Source organism: Arachis hypogaea, chromosome 18 (genome assembly GCF_003086295.3).
Source record: "Arachis hypogaea cultivar Tifrunner chromosome 18, arahy.Tifrunner.gnm2.J5K5, whole genome shotgun sequence".
In the NCBI taxonomy this organism is placed as follows: domain Eukaryota; kingdom Viridiplantae; phylum Streptophyta; class Magnoliopsida; order Fabales; family Fabaceae; genus Arachis; species Arachis hypogaea.
The window spans coordinates 99,176,592-99,198,245 of record NC_092053.1 but is presented as its reverse complement, the minus strand read 5'-3'; the positions used below and the strand labels follow the sequence as shown (position 1 = coordinate 99,198,245).

At 39.1% G+C, this 21,654-nt stretch overlaps 2 protein-coding genes and 1 non-coding gene across 3 annotated transcripts; 2 read left to right on the top strand and 1 right to left on the bottom strand.

Moving 5' to 3' along the window:
- The first annotated feature begins 1,542 nt into the window (after window positions 1-1,542).
- LOC112774732 (small nucleolar RNA R71) lies at window positions 1,543-1,650 on the top strand. The gene has a single exon (XR_003189196.1). It is a non-coding gene; the product is annotated as a small nucleolar RNA R71 (small nucleolar RNA).
- Window positions 1,651-11,023: 9,373 nt separating this feature from the next.
- On the bottom strand, window positions 11,024-13,532 carry LOC112772146 (hypothetical protein At1g04090). The gene is made up of 2 exons (XM_025817031.3): window positions 13,246-13,532; window positions 11,024-13,065 (listed from the first exon to the last, which is right to left on the bottom strand). Exons 1-2 carry the CDS (start codon window positions 13,415-13,417, stop codon window positions 11,504-11,506), a joined length of 1,734 nt encoding a protein of 577 aa, XP_025672816.1. The 5' UTR covers window positions 13,418-13,532; the 3' UTR covers window positions 11,024-11,503.
- Window positions 13,533-15,787: 2,255 nt separating this feature from the next.
- Window positions 15,788-20,914, top strand: LOC140181406 (uncharacterized). The gene is made up of 3 exons (XM_072224961.1): window positions 15,788-16,190; window positions 16,275-18,067; window positions 18,323-20,914. Exons 1-3 carry the CDS (start codon window positions 15,788-15,790, stop codon window positions 20,912-20,914), a joined length of 4,788 nt encoding a protein of 1,595 aa, XP_072081062.1.
- Window positions 20,915-21,654: the final 740 nt, after the last annotated feature.

The following is a 21,654-nucleotide window of genomic DNA, read 5'->3' as shown; positions in this document are numbered from 1 at the left end:
GATAAGCTTGTCTTGCTTCCTCTCCATGGTTACAGAAGGAGATCCTTGAGTTTTAAACACAAGGTTGTCTTCATTAAGTTGAAGGATCAATTCTCCTCTGTCCACATCAATCACAGCTTTTGCTGTGGCTAGGAAGGGTCTTCCAAGGATGATGGATTCATCCTCATCCTTCCCAGTGTCTAGGATTATGAAATCAGCAGGGATGTAAAGGCCTTCAACCTTTACTAACATGTCCTCTACTTGTCCATAAGCCTGTTTCATGGATTTGTCTGCCATCTCTAATGAGAATTTGGCAGCCTGCACCTCAAGGATTCCCAGTTTCTCTATTACAGAGAGTGGCATGAGGTTTATGCCTGACCCCAGGTCACACAGAGCCTTCTCAAAGGTCATGGTGCCTATGGTACAAGGTATTAAGAACTTTCCAGGATCTTGTTTCTTCTGAGGCAATGTCAGTTGATCCAGATCACTTAGTTCATTGATGAGCAAGGGAGGTTCATCTTCCCAAGTCTCATTACCAAATAATTTGGCATTCAGCTTCATGATTGTACCAAGGTACTTGGCAACTTGCTCTTCAGTGACATCCTCATTCTCTTCAGAAGAAGAATACTTATCAGAGCTCATGAAGGGCATAAGGAGGTTCAATGGAATCTCTATGGTCTCTAGGTGAGCATCAGATTCCTTTGGTTCCTCAGATGATAACTCCTTATTGGTTGAGAGACGTCCCATGAGGTTATCCTCAATGGGGTTTACGTCCTCTCCCTCCTCTTTGGGTTCGGCCATTTTGGTTATATCAATGGCTTTGCACTCTCTCTTTGGATTCTCTTCTGTATTGCTTGGGAGAGTACTAGGAGGTGTTTCAATGATTTTCTTACTCAGCTGGCCCACTTGTGCCTCCAAATTTCTTATGGAGGACCTTGCTTCACTCATGAAACTTAGAGTGGCCTTGGACAGATCAGAGACTAAGTTTGCTAAATTAGAGGTATTTTGTTCAGAGTTCTCTGTCTGTTGCTGAGAAGATGATGGAAAAGGCTTGCTATTGCTGAGCCTGTTTCTTCCACCATTATTAAAGCCTTGTTGAGGCTTTTGTTGATTCTTCCATGAGAAATTTGGATGATTTCTCCATGAGGGGTTATAGGTGTTCCCATAGGGTTCACCCATGTAATTCACCTCTGCTATTGCAGGGTTCTCAGGATCATAAGCTTCTTCTTCAGAAGATACCTCTTGAGTACTGTTGGATGCAGCTTGCATTCCATTCAGACTCTGAGAAATCATATTGACTTGCTGAGTCAATATTTTGTTCTGAGCCAATATGGCATTCAGAGCATCAATTTCAAGAACTCTCTTCTTCTGAGGCGTCCCACTATTCACGGAATTTCTCTCAGAAGTATACATGAATTGATTATTTGCAACCATGTCAATAAGTTCTTGAGCTTTTGCAGGCATTTTCTTTAGGTGAATGGATCCACCTGCAGAATGGTCCAATGACATCTTGGAGAACTCAGACAGACCATAATAGAATATATCTAGAATGGTCCATTCTGAAAGCATGTCAGGAGGACACCTTTTGGTCATCTGCTTGTATCTTTCCCAAGCTTCATAGAGGGATTCACCATCTTTTTGCTTGAAGGTTTGAATATCCACTCTAAGCTTGCTTAGCTTTTGAGGCAGAAAGAACTTAGCCAAGAAGGCCATGACCAGCTTATCCCAAGAGTTCAGGCTATCTTTAGGTTGTGAGTCCAACCATGTTCTAGCTCCGTCTCTTACAGCAAAAGGGAAAAGCATGATCCTGTAGACTTCAGGATCTACTCCATTAGTCTTAATAGTCTCACAGATTTGCAGGAACTCAATTAAAAACTGGTAGGGATCTTCTGATGGAAGTCCATGGAATTTGCAGTTCTGTTGCATTAGAGCAACTAATTGAGGTTTCGGCTCAAAATTGTTTGCTCCAATGGTGGGGACTGAGATGCTTCTTCCATCAAACTTGGAAGTAGGTATAGTATAATCACCAAGCATCCTCCTTGCATTATTATTATTTTTGGCTGCCATCTCCTCTTCCTTTTCAAAAATTCCTGTAAGGTTGTCTCTGGATTGTTGTATTTTAGCTTCTCTTAGTTTCCTTTTTAGAGTCCTTTCAGGTTCAGGATCTGTTTCAACAAGAATATTCTTATCCTTGCTCCTGCTCATATGACAAAGAATGGAATAACAAAGAAAATATGGAATCCTCTATGTCACAGTATAGGGATTCCTCATGCAAGTATGAGAAGAGAAGAATATAAGAAGGATGAGAAGAAAAATTCGAACACAGAGAGGGAGATAGGGTTCGAATTTTTGGTGGAAGAGAAGTGTTAGTAGATGAATAAATAAATAGAAGGAGATGAGAGAGAGGGAATTTCGAAAATTTAAAGTTAAATTTCGAAAATTAAGTTTGAAATTAAATTAAATTAAAATTAAAACAATTAGTTAATTAAAAAAATTTGAAAAAGAGGAGAGGAATTTTCGAAAGTTAAAGGTAGAGAGTTAGTTGGGCAGTTTTGAAAAAGATATGATTGAAACAACAAGATATGATTGATTAAAAAAGATTTGAAAATCAATTTTGAAAAGATAAGAAGTTAGAAGAGATATTTTAAAATCAAATTTTTGAAAAAGATAAGATTTAAAAAGATATGATAGAAATTTATTTTAAAAATATATATGATTAAAAAGATATGATTGAAAAGATATGATTGAAAAGATCTTAAGAAGATTTAAAATTTTAAAATCAAAATTAATGACTTGACTCACAAGTAATCACAAGATATGATTCTAGAACTTAAAGTTTGAATCTTTCTTAACAAGCAAGTAACAAACTTGAAATTTTTGAATCAAAACATTAATTGTTGATAATATTTTTAAAAATTATGAGATAAAATTAAGAAAAATATTTTGAAAAATATTTTTAAAATTTTCAAAAATAAATAAGAAAAATGAAAAAGATTTGATTTTTGAAAAAGATTTTGAAAAAGATAAGATTTTTAAATTGAAAATTTGATTTGACTCATAAGAAACAACTAAACTTTAAAAATTTTGAAAAAGTCAACTCAAATTTCAAAAATTTATGAGAGAAAAAGGGAAAGATATTTTTTTTTTATTTTTGAATTTTTAATGAGGAAAGAGAAAAACATGAAAAATAACACATAACATAAAAATTTTGAATCAAAACACAATGCATGCAAGAACACTATGAATGTCAAGATGAACACCAAGAACACTTTGAATATCAAGATGAACATCAAGACTTTATTTTTGAAAATTTTTAAGCAAAGAAAAATATGCAAGACACCAAACTTAAAAATTTTTCATGTATAGACACCAACAAATTGAAAATGCATAAGAAAAACAACAAAAGGCACAAAACAAGAAATTTTAAAGATCAAACAAGAAGACTTACCAAGAACAACTTGACGATCATGAAGAACATATGAACACACTTTCGAAAAAGAATGCAAGAAGAATAAAAACATGCAATTGACACCAAACTTAAAAATTGACTCAAGACTCAAACAAGAGACACAAAATTTTTTATTTTTTTTATGATTTTATAAATTTTTTTTTTGGTATTTTTCGAAAATTATTTAGAAAAGAAAAATAAGGATTTCAAAATTTTTAATAGGAATTCCAGGAATCTTGCACTCTTAGTCTAAAGCTTCAGTCCAGGAATTAGACATGGCTCCCTAGCCAGCCAAGCTTTCAGTGAAAGCTCCGGTCAAAAACATTAGACATGGCCAATGGCCAGCCAAGCTTTAGAATACAAATCAGTCATACAGCAGCAGGTGGATTAGGAACAACTAGCTTGCTCTTGTGATGATGGTTTGGAAGCCTCAGTCCATAAGAAATTAGACATGGCTTTACAGCCAGCCAGGCTTCAACGTGCTTCATGAAACTCTAGAATTCATTCTTAAAAAAAATTCTGAAGAAAAATATTTTTTTGAAATTATTTTTATATTTTTTTTGTATGGAATATTTTTTCGAAAATTAAAAGAATAAAAACAAAAGCTTAAAATTAAAATAAAGTTACCTAATCTGAGCAACAAGATGAATCGTCAGTTGTCCAAACTCGAACAATCCCCAGCAACGGCGCCAAAAACTTGGTGCACAAAATCGTGATCGAGATGTGAAATTGTTGTTCGAAATTGACCCTGGCAATGGCTCCAAAAACGTGTGCACAATACCATGGCCCAAACATAACTTCACAACTCTGCGCAACTAACCAGCAAGTGCACTGGGTCGTCCAAGTAATACCTTACGTGAGTAAGGGTCGAATCCCACGGAGATTGTTGGTATGAAGCAAGCTATGGTCATCTTGTAAATCTCTGCCAGGCGGATATTAAATGGTTATGGAGTTTTCGAATAATAATAATAATTAAACAGAAAATAAAGATAGAGATGCTTATGTAATTCATTGGTGAGAATTTCAGATAAGTGTATAGAGATGCTTTCGTCCCTCTGAACCTTTGCTTTCCTGCTGTCTTCATCCAATCCTTCCTACTCCTTTTCATGGCAAGCTGTATGTTAGGCATCACCGTTGTTAATGGCCACCTGTCCTCTCAGTGAAAATGGTCCAATGCGCTGTCACTGCATGGCTAATCATCTGTCGGTTCTCGATCATACTGGAATAGGATCCATTGATCTTTTTGCGTCTGTCACTACGCCCAGCACTCGTGAGTTTGAAGCTCGTCACAGTCATTCAATCCTTGAATCCTACTCGGAATACCACAGACAAGGTTTAGACTTTTCGGATTCTCAAGAATGGCCGTCCATGGGTTCTAACTTATACCACAAAGACACTAACAACTCGGACTCGGTCCCCTGTATTAGATATCCAAGAGATATCCATTCTAGCTTGTTTGCATGTAGAACGGAAGTGTTTGTCAGGCCCGCGTTCATAAGCGAGAATGATGATGAGCGTCACATAATCATCACATTCATCATGTTCTTGGGTGCGAATGAATATCTTAGAAGCGGAATAAGCTTGAATTGAATAGAAAAACAGTAGTACTTTGTATTAATTCATGAGAAACAGCAGAGCTCCACACCTTAATCTATGGTGTGTAGAAACTCTACCATTGAAAATACATAAGTGATGAAGGTTCAGGCATGGCCGAATGGCCAGCCCTCACAAAAGTCTAAGATAGCATAAACTAATCAAAGATGAAAATACAATAGTAAAAAGTCCTATTTATACTAGACTAGCTACTAGGGTTTACAGAAGTAAGTAATTGATGCAGAAATCCACTTCAGGGGCCCACTTGGTGTGTGCTTGGGCTGAGCTTGAAGTTTACATGTGCAGAGGCTTCTTTTGGAGTTGAATGCCAAGTTGTAACGTGTTTTTGGCGTTCAACTCTGGTTCGTGACGTGTTTCTGGCGTTTGACTCCAGAATGTAGCATGGAACTGGCGTTCAACGCCAGTTTACGTCATCTAAACTCGGGCAAAGTATGAACTATTATATATTTCTGAAAAGCCATGGATGTCTACTTTCCAACGCCATTGAGAGCGCACCATTTGGAGTTCTGTAGCTCCAGAAAATCCACTTTGAGTGCAGGGAGGTCAGAATCCAACAGCATCTACAGTCCTTCTTCAACCTCTGAATCTGATTTTTGCTCACGTCCCTCAATTTCAGCCAGAAAATACCTGAAATCACAGAAAAATACACAAACTCATAGTAAAGTCCAGAAATGTGATTTTAGCATAAAAAAAACTAATAAAAACATCCCTAAAAAAAGTAACTAGATCCTACTAAAAATATACTAAAAACAATGTCAAAAAGCGTATAAATTATCCGCTCATCAGAGGCCTGACGAGGTCTGAGAAAAATTGGATTGCTATAACTTGGGATGGATCGACATGAAAAAGTCAGACCAGACTGATCAAAACGACAAAAAGTTATAAAAAGTAATCCATAGAAAGAGGCCTGATCACCCCTTATCAAAAGTGGATTACTAGAAATAACTTAGAAGGGACCGACATGAAGAAGTTGGCTCAGGTCGATCAAAAGCGACAGAGTTATAAAAAGTAAATCCATAAAAAAGAGATCCGACGAGATCCAAATTAAAAATAAATTACTAAAAATAACTCGCAAGACTCAACAAAAGATGTCGACCGGCAGAAGGCGTGCGCTAGAAGGGACATAGCTCGACCCAAAGAAAGCCACGACCCCTCCCAAGAACAAATCACAAGTGTTTCATGCGAATACTAAAAAGAACAGTCAAACAAGGCTAGCAGTCACTTCGACCAAAACCAACACTAAGGAAATCAAAAAAGAGCTCGGACAAGCAAAAGGCTCCAACACTCTTGAAGATTCCTCGAAATGCCGAAAGATTGCAAACAAAAATCAAAAAGAAAAACAAAGCTACTATAATCAATACTCAGAAGGCCACCAGAAGGTCGACCTCAAGAGTTCAAAGGGTATTTGTTTTTCTAATAAAAGTTGCTAAAGGAAAAGCAACTACAAAGTCACAGTCAAACACAAATTATCAAAATAAGAGTTCAAAAGCCCACAGACTGGGCTATACACATCAAGATACATAAGCAAAAACTACAAAGGCTTCAAAGATTCTCCAGTGGCGGCATCTCAAGGCGAAGGAGGACGAGTCTAAAGGGGGACAGCATCAACGGTCCCATCCGGCCGGTTCAGGATCTGAACATCAGGATCCGACTCAGGATGGCCGACCTCAGCTGCAGGAGTTGGGGGATTCGGCGCAACTGAAGCCTTGATAGATGGCGCAGGAGGTGGATCTACATCATCATCATCTTCATCTGGGGCAAGGACGATTTTTCCATCTTCCACAATATTGTCCAAACTGAAGAGAGACAGGTCGAGCTCGGGAGCAAGAACTCGGATCTGATCCTTCAAATTCTCATAAGCAGAAGTCACACTGCCCACGAGATGGCCCTAGGGCTCGGTATAATCAGCCTGAACAGATTCCAACCTCTCCCTGAGCTCTACCATCTCACTATAAGTTAGGACATAGCTCTCCTTATGCTTCAGTGCCATCTCCTCGGCCAGATTTGCAGAAGCCACCGCAGCAGTAGCCCGAGTCTTCTCACCTTCTAACTCTTTTTCCTGCTTTGCCACCTTCACCTCAAGCTCCTCCTTCAAACCCTTGATCCTGTCATATTCTGACTTGGCCTCCTCCATAAAAGCCTTGGTCGCACGAACTGGAAGATCTTAGGCAGTTCGAAATAAAGCTGCCCCCATATGTGCCATTTTAATGATGCTTCGGGTAATAAAATCCAGATGATGAAGAATGGATACATCATCAGTAAGAACAACACCATAAGGACCAATCTGTTGATCAGCAAATCCAATGGCATCAAAATCAGGGGCATCCAAATTAAAAGGCTCATCAGTCTTCTGTCTTTTCGGAGGAGGGCCAGCAGTGGGAGAAGAGGTAGTATCAGGAGCTTGGGAAGGGTCGACCAAATGAACCTGAGGTGTAGGAATCACCCTCCTCGGCCCAGAAGCGCTCAAGATCGGCTTTTTAGGAGGAACTTGGGAAGATCCTTCCCCAGCAGCCTTAGCCGAGATGTTCTGGGCAGCTGTAGCCTTCCTCGCCTTCTTAAAGGCCTTCATGGAATCATTATTCTTAGCCATCTCTAAAAAAAACACAGCAAAACCAAGTTACAAAACTGAAAGAAAAGAAACAAAGGCAAGTAAAACAGAGCAAAAAGAAGTCGGTCACTAACTAGCTCAGCTCGGACAAGAGAGGGGTCCCCCAAAAATTTTTTTGTATCGAGATGAGGAGGTTGCCACCAAATATCCTCCAACACAGTCACAAAAAGCCTGCTCGACCTCATCAAGAATCTCCCACGAGTATCTAGATACCACAACATTCTTTTGCCAATACAAGGGGAAGGCAGGTTCATTGTTCGACTCTAAGAAAAATGGTCGAGCTCCCTCAATAGCTCGGACCTTAAAAAAGTAATTCTTAAAGTCCCTAAAGGACTCGTCATGCATAGCAAACACTTTATGTCCTTAAGCAGACTGGAAAGAAATCCAAGAAGCTTTCTTTTTGGTAGTCCCAGGTTTGGTCAGGACAAAGAGATAAAGAAAGAGAGTTTGAGAAGGCTTGACATCCAATTCTTGACAAAGAAACTGAAAGATCTTAATGAAGCCCCAGGAATTCGGATGGAGCTGGGATGGAGCTACATTACATGACTATATCAAATCGGTCTCGAAAGAGATAAAAGGAAGGGTAATGTTCATCTGGCTAAAAAAGTAATCATAAGCATAAAAGAAGGGGCGTTCCCCTTGGGTCAGAGAAGGGAAGCAAACCCTCTCATCAGAGTCTGGCACTACCAACTCATAGTTCTTCTCTTGATCTCTACTACTACAAATCCTATGATATTTCCTAAGCTCCACACAGTATTCAGAATTGACTACCGAGACGCACATCAAGACGAGGGAGTCCAGCCAGTCAGACATGCCCTCCAGAACTTTGGAGGATGTCTCAACAATATTTTTGCGAGAAGACATGGGCCAACTAGTCCTACAATAAGAAAAAGGAAAATGGTTACTAATCAAACAGCTCGGGCAAATCAAGAAAACAGCTCGGGCAAATACGGATATAACTCGATCTAAGGCGTACAGGACAGAAAAGTAGCAAAAAGAAGCCCCAAGACTCAAACCAAGGTCCAAGGGCATCCTTTAGAGGCAGTAATAGACCAAGGTTTCAGGAAAAATCTACACCTTACGTCCCGACATCTCTCAAACAAGAAAAAGAAGACTTTAAATAGCAACACTTCGAAAAAAGAAAGTTAAATAAAAAAATGTCATCAAAGCTACTATCTTTTCACAGTCTATCAGCAAAAGGAACTGCCGACGTCAAACATGCCAAATGAAAATCATCAAAGATGCAATCTTTTTTCAGAATCAAACAAAGTGGCTATTCCAAAGCTTCAAAATCAAAGAATACGATCAGAAGCAGTGACAACATGCAAAATCCTAAAAGCATCAACTATCAAGGAATACGCCAAGGAGCATACATAAGTCGAAGAAACTCCAAAAAACATGCATCACAGCAACAATCAAGCACGACGATACAAAAAAGGTTCAAGCTTTCCAACATAAATTCAAGCAAGATCAAAATTTTTCCAAAAAATAGAACAATGCAAGCAGGAAGAAGAACAGTGTAAGAAGTAAAAGAAGAAAGAAAGAAACAGAAAGAAAACTAACCTGCAAAGGGGAGAAGATGATGAACACTGAGAGGTTGAAACAACAACGAGGCCGAAGATCACCTTTCAAAAGAACGAAGCGCCAACAGTCACCAATGGCGCCATAAGGAGAAGTGCGAAAACTTGAAAACAAAGAATCCCAGGCGAGCCAGAAAACAGAAGGATAAGAAATGGAGTTTCAGGAAGCAAAGAGAGAAAATGGAAAGCAAAAGTCTTTTTACAATTCAAAAAAGAAAGAGGGAAAAACGGCAAAGAAGAGGAGTTAATGGGTTATTAAAAACCCTCGCACGTTCCCAAAGCAAGAAACGCGCGTTTTCAAAGCTAAAAGGAGTAAGAAAAACGCTTCGCATTCAAAAGGGGAGTTCTACAAAAAGAGATCGACGATGCTTGAGCTCGGCTTCTCCAGATAAGGACCAAAGTCCTAAACCAGGACTCAACCTCAAAAGGAAGACCACGCTCGAGCAGGGGCACTGTTCATACCCTGGGTCGAGCTGTACGACCCGGACTGAATTGACCGACCTCTTCAGGTCAGAACTACCCGACCTCTTCTCAAGGAGGTCGGCCAAATCATTAGAAAAGCCCAGAAAAAGCGCCCAAACAGAGGAACACAACCCAATTCCAATGGCAGCCCAAGCCTACAGAGATAAGGGCGGTTCCCTTAGAGATAAAGATAATTCCACTCAAAGATAAGATAAGATAAACTATCTTATCTCCAGGAAAGGTCACTCCACACTACTATAAATACACTAGAGCACCCAGGTATAACTCATACTCCGATTCTACAAAAAACCTGCTCAATACCCTTGCTAACTTAAGTATCGGAGTCCCTTGTAGGTACCACCACCCTCCGGTGACAAAGGATCAGTAGCATTGCCAGTCCAACAAGTCGGACGCGACAGCTCCGGCTACCACGCACAAGCCGGACACGTCATCTCTGATCAACACAGAAGATCTCATCTGAGATCGACCTACAGTTTCAGGTAACCCTCGGAACACCTACCATGATGAAAAACAGGGACAACAAACACAGACATCTGTAAAAATCCAAACCACAACTTAGTAATAGAGCTAAACTTCAAACTTAATCAACAGCAAAAAGACTGTATTGTCTATCAGTTAAGAATTCTTAACTCATCAGTAAACACAAAGGTAGAAACTTTCAAAGTTAACATCACTATTATAGTTTCACAACAACCCTAACTTATCAAACAAAGCTAGTGCTTCACCCCATCCACCCATAATCACCATGCAGAGGAGAAATGAGTTATCAAAGCTAATTTCACTCCCACTATCTGACACACTCCTCAACTTGACTACAGTAAAATATAAAGTAAGTAGAAGAGAACGAAACATTCCTTATTGTTTCAAAGAAACTTGCGAAATGCAGTCAATGTCTTCCCACACAGTGGTGCAACACGCTCACACGTCCTCAGCGTAATGCTCTTTTGGAAGGAAGGAGAAAGATTTTCAGAATTAGGGGCAAATGTAAATGATGAGGGAGAGGAAGGTGTTTTATGGAATAACGCTCTTTATGAAACGCAATGTTTCAACAAAGGTCTAGGGAGTGATTTGTCTCAATTATGAAGGAGAGAAACCTATGTGAACAAGTTTCTGACACATCAGCAAGTGACTTGCTCGAAACCGGTTGCAGGGACTGGAACTTACATATATCAAAGTAAATAGAGACCGATTTGGGTTTTTAGATTTCTTAGGGGGTGAGAAGTCCATCGGACAAATTGTTAAGAACCGAAAATGACATTTACTCTAAAAAAAACTTTAATGATAATAATGTACATATTAAAAGAAAAACAATACTAATAATATAACATGTATATATTGATATAAATAATTTAAAAAAAAATAATAACTTACATATCCATAATAGTTTAGATGTCAAACAATATGTTCTTCGGTTAAAATTAAATTTTGTATCATTTTAACTTAAATCACACTTTTCTCCATTAATAACCACACTTCTAATAATCACACTTTATTTTAACAATATGCTACTTTCATGCATGCTTATGGGTATCTTCTACTGCCTTTTTTGATGGTCACAGAAAATGTATCATGCATTATGAACAGAACTTGTAGTGTCCACACATACGTGTCGCGACCGCGACCGCGACCCCTACTTCTCGCTACCCACGAGATGAAACTGACATGTTCTCGCCACCTACGAGATGTACTCATCACCACTCCGCACTCCCCCAGCCAATTTCTATTAACCCCACTCACCTGCATAATACCAAAAAAGTCCCAATATAAAAAATAATTTCTGTATTTTTGCTTCTAACTTTCATCACCACCCCAATTGTTCTTAACCTTAGGCCCTGTTGGGCCTTCTTCTCCCAACAGCTCACTCGGCAAAATATCTTGAAGCTCTTTCAAAAGAGGGAACACTTTCTCCAATTTCTCCAACTCCTCTTTCACGTCATAGTTAATCTTAGGACCCCATTCCCTAAAGTAGTTCAACCATGGAGGTTCCACAACAATCTCTTTCTCCAAATACTCACCAGCAGCAACTATCTCATACCCTACTCCAAATTCCACAACCATGTTGCTCTTAGCAGTGTCATTTCTTATTCCAATGTCACCAGTACCTTGAAGAACAAGGCCAGCTTTTGGGTACAAAGCATGACCATTCAATGAAGAATAAGCCACTGGTTTGTTCCCATTTTGGAATTCAGCCATTGATGCATCCACCCATTGGCCTTTACTATGTTGTGAGAAGTAAATATTCCACAACCAGCCATTGAAGTTGCTTATTCTTAGTGTAACATGTTCCCAGTCCCCCACGTGTTCGCCGATTTTCCCCAATGGAACTTTGCTTATGAGTCCTAGTTTTGCAGTTCCAGGACCATTGAATGGGTAGAAAACCCACATTGCAAGGTCAGTGAATGTTCCACCAAACATTGGTTTCACATGAATGTAGGCTTGGCATGTTTTGAAATCACCCTTTTTGACCCTGTCATGGTTGGTTTTGTCACTAGGAAGGTCTAACCAATATGTCCCATCATTGGAACCAAGTTGTGGGAGGTTTGAGCCATTTGGTTCTATCGCCACAGGCTTTGATTCTTCACCTTTGTGGTATAATAAGCCCCCATTTGAGAAAAACCAATTGGTGGAACAAGGTTGGTACTTTTCATCAGGGTGCAAGTACATGATTGGAGCATAAGCTTGAACTAATGCATTAATTTGGGGTAGATTAGGCATTGAAGAAGAGAAGTTGTTAATGTTGGAAGTTTTCAAACAAGAAAGAGGAATAGTGCTTGTTGTGGTAGCACCAACATGGGCTAAGAAGGTTCCTACAAGAACACCTTGAGCTTTGATTCCTCTATTGGTTGGCCTAATGGAATGGACATTGAAACCTTTGTCATCTTCACTCTTTTGTGGTCCCCAAATCCATGAATATGTCTCACATTGCTCAGTGAAATCTGACCTCACACACATGATTTTGTCCAATGATGGCTTATGGGGTGTGTTGGTAACAACATGTCCCAAGGCCTTGTATCCTTCAGGTGGTGTTGGTAACCAAACATAGCCATCTTTGTCTTGCTTGATCTTGGTGGAATTGCTGGTGTATACCAATGTGTAATCAATTGGTTTCTTTAATAATGCTCCTGTTGAAGAATCATCTTTTGCAACAAGAACAAAACCAAAGAAAGGCTTGTTGTTTGGTTGGCTGTATGATCCTAACATGAAGAACCCTTCTGGTATTCCTGTTGGCTCAAAGAATGTAGCTCCCAAATTGTCTGGTCCACCTTCTTGTGTTGTCCAAACCTTGTTGAATGTTGAAATTTGTGATACTTTTAAACCACCGAGATCAATGATTCCACTTGCAAATCCATCACCTATATATTCAATAATTCATATATTTATCATTAGGGAAATACTTGCATGACATTTAATATGTGCCTCAAAACTTATTCCTTAATGTAAGTGACTATACATATTTCTAAGGCATATACAAGTATACAATAATTTTTCTCATAATATCAAAGATTCAATAAAAAAGGGTAGAAAGTATGCACCTTTTGGCCAAACTGGTATATTAGCTGGAAGCTTAAATGTGGTGTTAACGGGAAGAATTGTGTTATTGTTAGAACCAGCTATGTTCCCCATATTGTTGGAGCTTAATTTCTCAGAAGAAATAATAGATAGAGTAATGAGTATGGTGACTGTGAATAATTGGTAGTTGTGCATATATATATATAGAGAAAGAAGCAACAAATTATTTAAGAACTAAGAAGCATGCATATTCTTCTTATGAATAATGTGATGTTATTATCATCATTAAGAAATATGTGAATGGAAGTGCAGTCGTGCAAGTTTACTTTTATGATATTATATACTAATTTCTAGGATGGTTAGTTTACACTTCACACACACACACATACACACGTAACATATGTTACCTAAATTTCAAACTATATAGGGTATCACCATCAAGGTAATTTCTTCAATTATATGTGGATGCATGGAACTATATCTTTAATTTCTTGTTGCATTTGTCAGTTAAAAATTGTGTTATTTATGGTAGAAATTATAATATATTATATATGCTGATTTATTTACAACTCATTTATTGTTGGATATAATGTAAACGTAGTTTAAAATTTATACTTCATCGAATAATAAATAAAATATGAAATTGTCACATGCAACTAATATATCTACTGATAACATTTTCTTAGCTTAAACAACTTAACGCTGTTGTTTATTGACTTAGCAAAGAAAGCAGATTCACATTCATTACACCTTGTGTCACCTACCAAATTGGAAAAAATATTTCTCTTAGCTTTAACTTTAATTGGTAGTTCATTCAGAGTTATAAAAATACAATAATATTTCATGATCACAACATACAAACTACAAAAATATTCGTTATTATATTAGGAAGTGAAAAGCAATAACATAATAACGGGATCGAACGATAGCAACTCATCACTATTCATCATTGGACTGTATTATTAGTTTTATATTTAATTATATTTTTTTATTTTGATATCTCACTAATTTTTGTTTAATTGTGTATCTCAGGATAATAATAATTATCACCATTAACGTTGTTAATCAATGCATAATTTTAATTTAAAATCCATATAAACACAGTGTTCCCACATGATAATATTATATTTTATTTTAAAGTTTCGTTTTACTTCGAAAAAGTTAATAGTTAAAGATTTCCAAAATCGTTTTAAAATGAAAATATGCTTTCGTGGGAATAATATAATATTTTCCCCTTTCTAGAATATAAACTGAACATATTACATCTCTTTTAGATAAAGTAAATATTTGGCATAGTAATAAATTACAAACTAGCTAGTTACATTTATATGAAAAAAATTAATACTTTCGCTAAAATGATTTTTAGCATATTGAATTTTTTATATTTTATTTGGAGCTTTTGTAAATACTCTCCTGTGTCTAGAAAAGGATATAATGATTATAGTGATTTTATTACTTTCGTTATTCAATGGTCAATATGGCTTAATAAACTCAAGTTGAACACAAGGTTTTGAACCTAATAATGTAAAGGTATTTACTTCAATGAAAATACTAAAACATCTTTTTTATAAAGTTTTTTTTTTCTTAAATAAAATCTATCAAATCTTTTCTAAAATAAAGGATAAGTTTGTTATTTTTTGTGATATGTCTAATTATTATTGGATAAATAAAATAAACTAAAAATTATGATAGTTAAAAAATTTATTTTAAATTATAGATATAGTATTAAATATGAATCATAAACTTCCTATAATTTTATTTTGCAATATCATGCACATAAAAATAATTATTAAAAACACCCTTTATTGGTAATGACCAAAGATCAAAGAACTTATAAACTAATTGTTACTGATGTCAGTTAAATGTTGTATTCTTATTTTGAAAATTTTATCACTATTTTTCGTCTTTATTTTGCTGTTGAATACTGGATAAATACTAAGTAAATGCATTTACTAAGTGTAGGGAACTGGGAAAAGAACGAAAAATATAAAATACTATAACATATTTTGCCTTGGTTACAAAATAACCAAATTCAACTTTTGACTTAATATTGTATTTGATATGGTCACCATTAATACAAATCATAACCGACCATCATCATAACTCGTCTTTACCGTTATTATTCGGCCCTTATGAATTATAACTCGGCAAAATTAATGACATTATAACTGACGTCTCAAACGGTATGAATAAAGTCGGTTACAAAACCAATTATCAAGAACGGTCAAATAATCATCCAGAATATAACGGACGATTAAATATCTATAAAGGCAAGGTAAAGTATCTTTTCTCGACCACTCTGAATTAACACCATAACTGACTTAAGCTTTGGAGTGTCTTTGCAGGTACACTCCACCCCTTTTTGTATTACTCACACCCTCACATCTACAAGGAGAAAGGAGAATTCGGACTCTGAGGAGTGGACGTCCAATCTTGCAGCGTATAGCTCGGCCGACCTTGAGGAGTTGAAGCCGACCTATTTTCCAGGCAAGATCAATTGGCGCCCACCGTGGGGCCGAGGAAATCATATTTTTTCTTTTGGTCTCATCATTTCCATCTACATCCATGGCTGACGTACCGCCTCCATCACTGTCCGAACTCATGCGAATGGTAGCTGAGCTACAACAAGCTAATCAGCGGATGGCTAACGAGAACCAAATAATGGCTGCTCAAATTGCCGAACTAAATCATGCTCGGATTGAACACAATGATGCTCATCGCCAACAGGCGGAGGACGAGGAACATCAATCCCAACCGACCCATGTTTCAGAAACCGCTCAACATGAAGAGCAGCAGCAGGAAGACATGAAAGAAGAATCCGAGGACCTTGTAGGCCCTTTCACAGAAGAAGTAATGAATTTCGAACTGCCGAAGAGGTTCACTCTGCCGTTGACCCTCACACCTTACGATGGACTTGGAGACCCAAAGAAGTTCATAAAGAAATTCCGATCAATAATGATCGTCAATGGTGCTTCAGATACAGTTTTATGTCGTTGTTTTCCGAATTATTTAGACGGTCCTGCACTTGATTGGTTGTGTGCTTTGCCTGCAGGTTCCATTTCGCGCTTTTATCAGCTGGCGAAGTTATTCGAAGAACATTTCGCCGGATCTGCAATATACTTGCACGATTCCGATTACCTGAACACCATCAAGCAAGGAACGAACGAAAGCCTAAAGGACTATATGACTCGCTTTACCAAGGTCGCAATCAACATACCAGATCTCCATCCCGAAGTCCATCTACACGCAATTAAAAGCGGCCTCCGACCTGGAAAATTCCAGGAAACAATCGCAGTAGCAAAACCGAAGACCCTAGCAGAATTTCGTGAGAAAGCAAAAGGACAAATTGACATCGAGGAGCTCCGACAAGCTCGGAAATCTGACAAGTCACACTTCCGCGAAGAAGATAAGAGTTCAACCATTAAGAAAAGTTTTAAACTAACACCCAGATTTGATTCTTATACGCAGTTCAACACCAAAAGGGAGGACATAATCAAGGAGATCTTGAACTCCAAACTAATTAAGCCACCAAGAAAGGCCGGCACATACCAGGATGCAAAACACGCGGACAAATCAAAGTACTGCGCTTTCCACCAAAAACACGGCCACAACACTGATGATTGTGTGGTCGCCAAAGACCTCTTAGAACGACTAGCAAGACAAGGACACCTAGACAAATACATTAGTGGTCACATCCAAAAGCGCAGCCACAGTTCCACAACAAACGACCTCTCTGAACAAAACCGAGGAAAAGAGAAGGCAGCTTCAAACCAATATGAAAGGCCACGAGGTATAATCAATTGTATTTCAGGAGGATACGCAAGTGGGGGATACTCAAACTCGGCAAGAAAAAGGTCGTTCCGAGCAATATGCTCGGTAGAAGGACCAAAGCAAGATATAGCAATCAATAACCCACAACCAGAGGTCACTTTCACACAGGCCGACCTTAACTCTAACATACAAAATCTGGATGACCCCGTGGTAATCACACTCCAGCTGGGAGACCTATTAGTGAAAAAAGTCCTCTTGGATCCTGGGAGCAGTGCCGACGTTCTGTTTTACTCCACATTTCAAAAGATGAAGCTCAGCGACAACGTGCTACAGACCGCAGGAGGCGACTTGGTCGGCTTCTCAGGAGAACGAGTTCCAATACTCGGATCAGTGTGGTTACAGACCACACTGGGTGAGCAACCCTTTTCAAAAACTAATGATATTCAATATTTAGTAGTGGATTGTTTCAGCCCATATAACCTTATTCTTGGCCGACCTTTTTTGAATAAATTCGGCGCCATTGTATCTACAGTTCATCTCTGTGTGAAGTTTCCAGTGCAGGGCGATCAGGTCGCAACAATCCATGGAGACCATAAGGAGGCGCGACAGTGTTACAACATCAGTTTAAAATTCCAAAACCGTGCAACACAACAAGTCAACAATGTCGACCTCAACCAGAAGGAAGGCGTACTGGCCGACCTCGACCCAAGAGCCGATTTCCTCGAGCGCCCGAAACCATTCGACGACTTACAAAAAGTATATTTCAACAATGACCCTAACAAATTTACATATGTAGGTACATCAATCAACACGGCTGAGTTACAGGCCATAACATCCTTCCTACAAGAAAACGCCGAGCTTTTTGCTTGGAAACCTGCTGACATGCCCGGCATTGACCCACAAGTCATCAGTCATAAACTAGCAATAAACTCCTCAGTCCGACCAATCCAACAGAGGAAACGAAAACTCGGCGAAGAAAAAAGGAAAGCATCACTGGAGGAAACACAGAAGCTCATCAACGCCGAATTTATCAAAGAAATCAGATTCACTACCTGGCTAGCCAATGTGGTAATGGTAAGGAAACAAAACGGTAAGTGGCGCATGTGCGTCGATTTCACTGATTTAAACAAAGCATGTCCAAAGGATTCTTACCCTCTACCGTCCATAGACTCTTTAGTAGACAACGCATCGGGCTACGCTACTTTAAGTTTTATGGACGCGTATTCAGGGTATAATCAAATACTCATGCACCCCTCCGACCAAGATAAAACGGCTTTCATCACTGATTTCGGCAATTATTGTTATAAAGTTATGCCATTTGGATTAAAGAACGCAGGTGCAACTTACCAACGTCTTATGGATAAAGTGTTCGCCAAACAAATCGGCAGGAATATCGAAGTTTATGTCGACGACATGGTCGCCAAGACAAAAACCGAAGATAACCACATCACAGACCTAACAGAAATATTCGGCCAAATCCGCAGATACAACATGCGCCTCAACCCCGAGAAATGTGCCTTCGCCGTCCAAGGGGGTAAGTTCTTAGGCTTCATGCTGACGTGCAGGGGAATAGAGGCAAACCCAGACAAATGCCGAGCAGTGCTAGACATGGCCAGCCCCAAAACAGTAAAAGAAGTCCAGCGCCTCACAGGACGCCTTGCCGCACTTTCCAGATTTGTTCCCTGTTTAGCTTCAACTTCTGTTCCTTTTTTCCAAACAATAAAAAAGAAAAGTAAATTCGAGTGGAACGACGATTGTGAGAGGGCCTTTTCAAAATTAAAAACAACACTCTCACAACCGCCGATCCTACAAAAACCCCTACAAGGGGAGGATTTATTTCTATATTTATCGGTAACTGATTGGGCAATAAGCTCAGCCCTTGTTACAGAAAGAAGCAAAGTTCAGCATCCAGTGTACTTTGTTAGCAAAACTCTACAGCATGCCGAACTTAACTATCCAAGGATTGAAAAGCTCGCGTTAGCACTCATATTCTCGGCGCGACGTTTCCGACCTTATTTCCAGAGTCACGTTATCCATGTCAGAACAGATCACCCACTAAGACAAGTGCTGTACAAACCAGAAGTTGCAGGACGACTAATTAAATGGGCAGTCGAACTGTCTGAATTCGACATCAGATACCAATCCAGAGGACCAATCAAGTCACAATTCCTGGCAGATTTTATTGCCGAACTTACCATACCATCTGAAGAAGATCATGCAAAACAATGGATTTTATTTGTCGACGGCTCCTCAAATCAAGAAGGCTGTGGTGCAGGAATTCGTCTTGAAGCCGACGACGGATTCATCTTGGAACACTCAATACACTTAGCCTTCAAAGCAAGCAACAACCAGTCCGAGTATGAAGCACTACTCGCCAGACTCAGACTTTGCTCAGATCTTCAAATATCGACGATCAAGGTATATTGTGACTCTTTGTTAGTCGTACAGCAGGTAAATGACCTCTTCCAGGTAAAAGACCCTCTACTTTCTAAATACCTGCTACTAGTAAAGAAACTTTCAAAGAAATTTATCAAATTTGAAATAGAACATATTCCTCGAGAACAAAACCAGAGAGCAGATCTCTTATCTAAGCTCGGCAGTACTCAGTCTACTCTAACCACACTACACCAGTTCACAATAACATCACCCACTGTTACTCTGATAAACGCATTAAGTGTTTCACAGGAAACAGATTGGAGGATGAACTTTATACACTATTTAGAAACAGGTGTTGTGCCAGAAGGGGTCGAAAACAGTAAAAAATTTCGGCGGCAAGCATCCTTCTTCACAATCCTAAATGGAGAACTATATCGACGAGGTTATACCCGGCCACTACTCATATGTCTCAACAAGTCCGAAGCAGAAACAGCTTTAGCCGAGGCACACGAGGGAGTCTGCGGGACACACACAGGAGCTCGGAGCCTAGCATCAAAGGTCCTCCGGGCTGGGTTTTTCTGGCCGACTTTAACACACGACAGCAAACAGAAAATCAGGACATGCAACAATTGCCAAAGACATGCACCCCTGATACACATACCTGCCGAACAGTTACATCACGCAGACATCAGTTGGCCATTCAACCAATGGGGTCTAGATATACTCGGGCCGTTCCCTACGGCACCGGGCCAGGTAAAATTTCTTATTGTCGGAGTTGATTATTTCTCCAAATGGGTGGAGGCCCAACCTTTAGCAAGAATAACATCACAACAAACAATCACATTTGTTTGGAAGCACATTATTTGCCGTTTCGGCATACCTCAGCATATTACAACTGACAATGGTCGCCAGTTTGCCGATCAAAAATTTCAAGCTTTTTTGCAGAATCTAAAAATAAAACAACACTTCGCCTCTGTGGAACATCCCCAAACGAACGGCCAAGCTGAAGCCGCAAATAAAGTCATCTTACATGCACTAAAGAAGAAACTAGACGAGGCCAAAGGACTCTGGGCCGAATTAATACCTGAAGTACTTTGGGGATACAACACCACCCCACAAACATCAACAAAGGAGACACCATTCAGATTGGTATATGGCTCAGAGGCCATGATACCCCTGGAGATCTCCCAGAACTCTATCCGAACTTACATAAAAAATCAGGACGAGACTCGGAAATCCGAGCTCGACGTGATCGAAGAAATAAGAGACATAGCCACATTGAGGCAACGCGCAGCACAGCAAGCCATAGCTCGACAATACAACAAAGCAGTGAGAAACAGAAACTTCGTCACAGGAGATCTAGTTCTCCGCAAAACCGAAACTGCTCGGAAACCACCAACACATGGAAAGCTCGCAGCTAATTGGGATGGTCCATACCGAGTATCCCAAGCACTCGGCCAAGGAGCATACAAATTAGAAACACTAGATGGTAACTTCTTACCTAGTACATGGAATGTATCCTCCTTAAAGAAATTTTATAGTTAAAAAGGCAGGGACAGGCTTGTACTCTTTTTCCTACTGCCAAGATTTTATCCCAAAGGGTTTTGCTTGGAGAGGTTTTAACGAGGCTAGCCTACCTGCACCTTTGTATGAAACAATTCCGAATATACAAGGGACGAACAAATGTCCTATCCTTTCTATCAAATCGATCTTATCAAACTATCAATCCAGCTCGGACAAATACCAATACTCGTCCAAGCTCCAAACGGCAATTATCAAATTAAACGCCAATAAACTCGGAAATATATCCGAACAATGCAAACAGCTTTTTACAAAAAGCACCAAATTTTCAAACAAGTCAACTTTAAAAGGCTCAAAAACAGGAGCCATACTATTATCTGCTTACAAAAAACAGTCAGATTACAAGAACAAAAAACAAATTCACAAAGGTCTTTTTAACCTAAACATTATCGGCCTCATCTTCCGCATCCCCATCATCCTCAATTAACTGACCATCTCGAACTATTTTCCCAGGGTCCATGCCAGAAAGATCGGCATCCGGAACTAAAAACTTCACCTGCAACCTTGCCCTCTCAAAGCCTTCAACAAACGAGTCCAAAATCTCATCCACCTTTTTCTTCTCCATATCCTTAAGCTGAGCAGTCACCTCAATCAACCGACTTTGCACGTTCACCAGATCGCTTTCCTTCTTCTTCAAATCCTCAACATCCTTAGCATAACTTTCCTTAGTCTCCTTCAGCAACTTCTCGGTATCAGTCAAACGA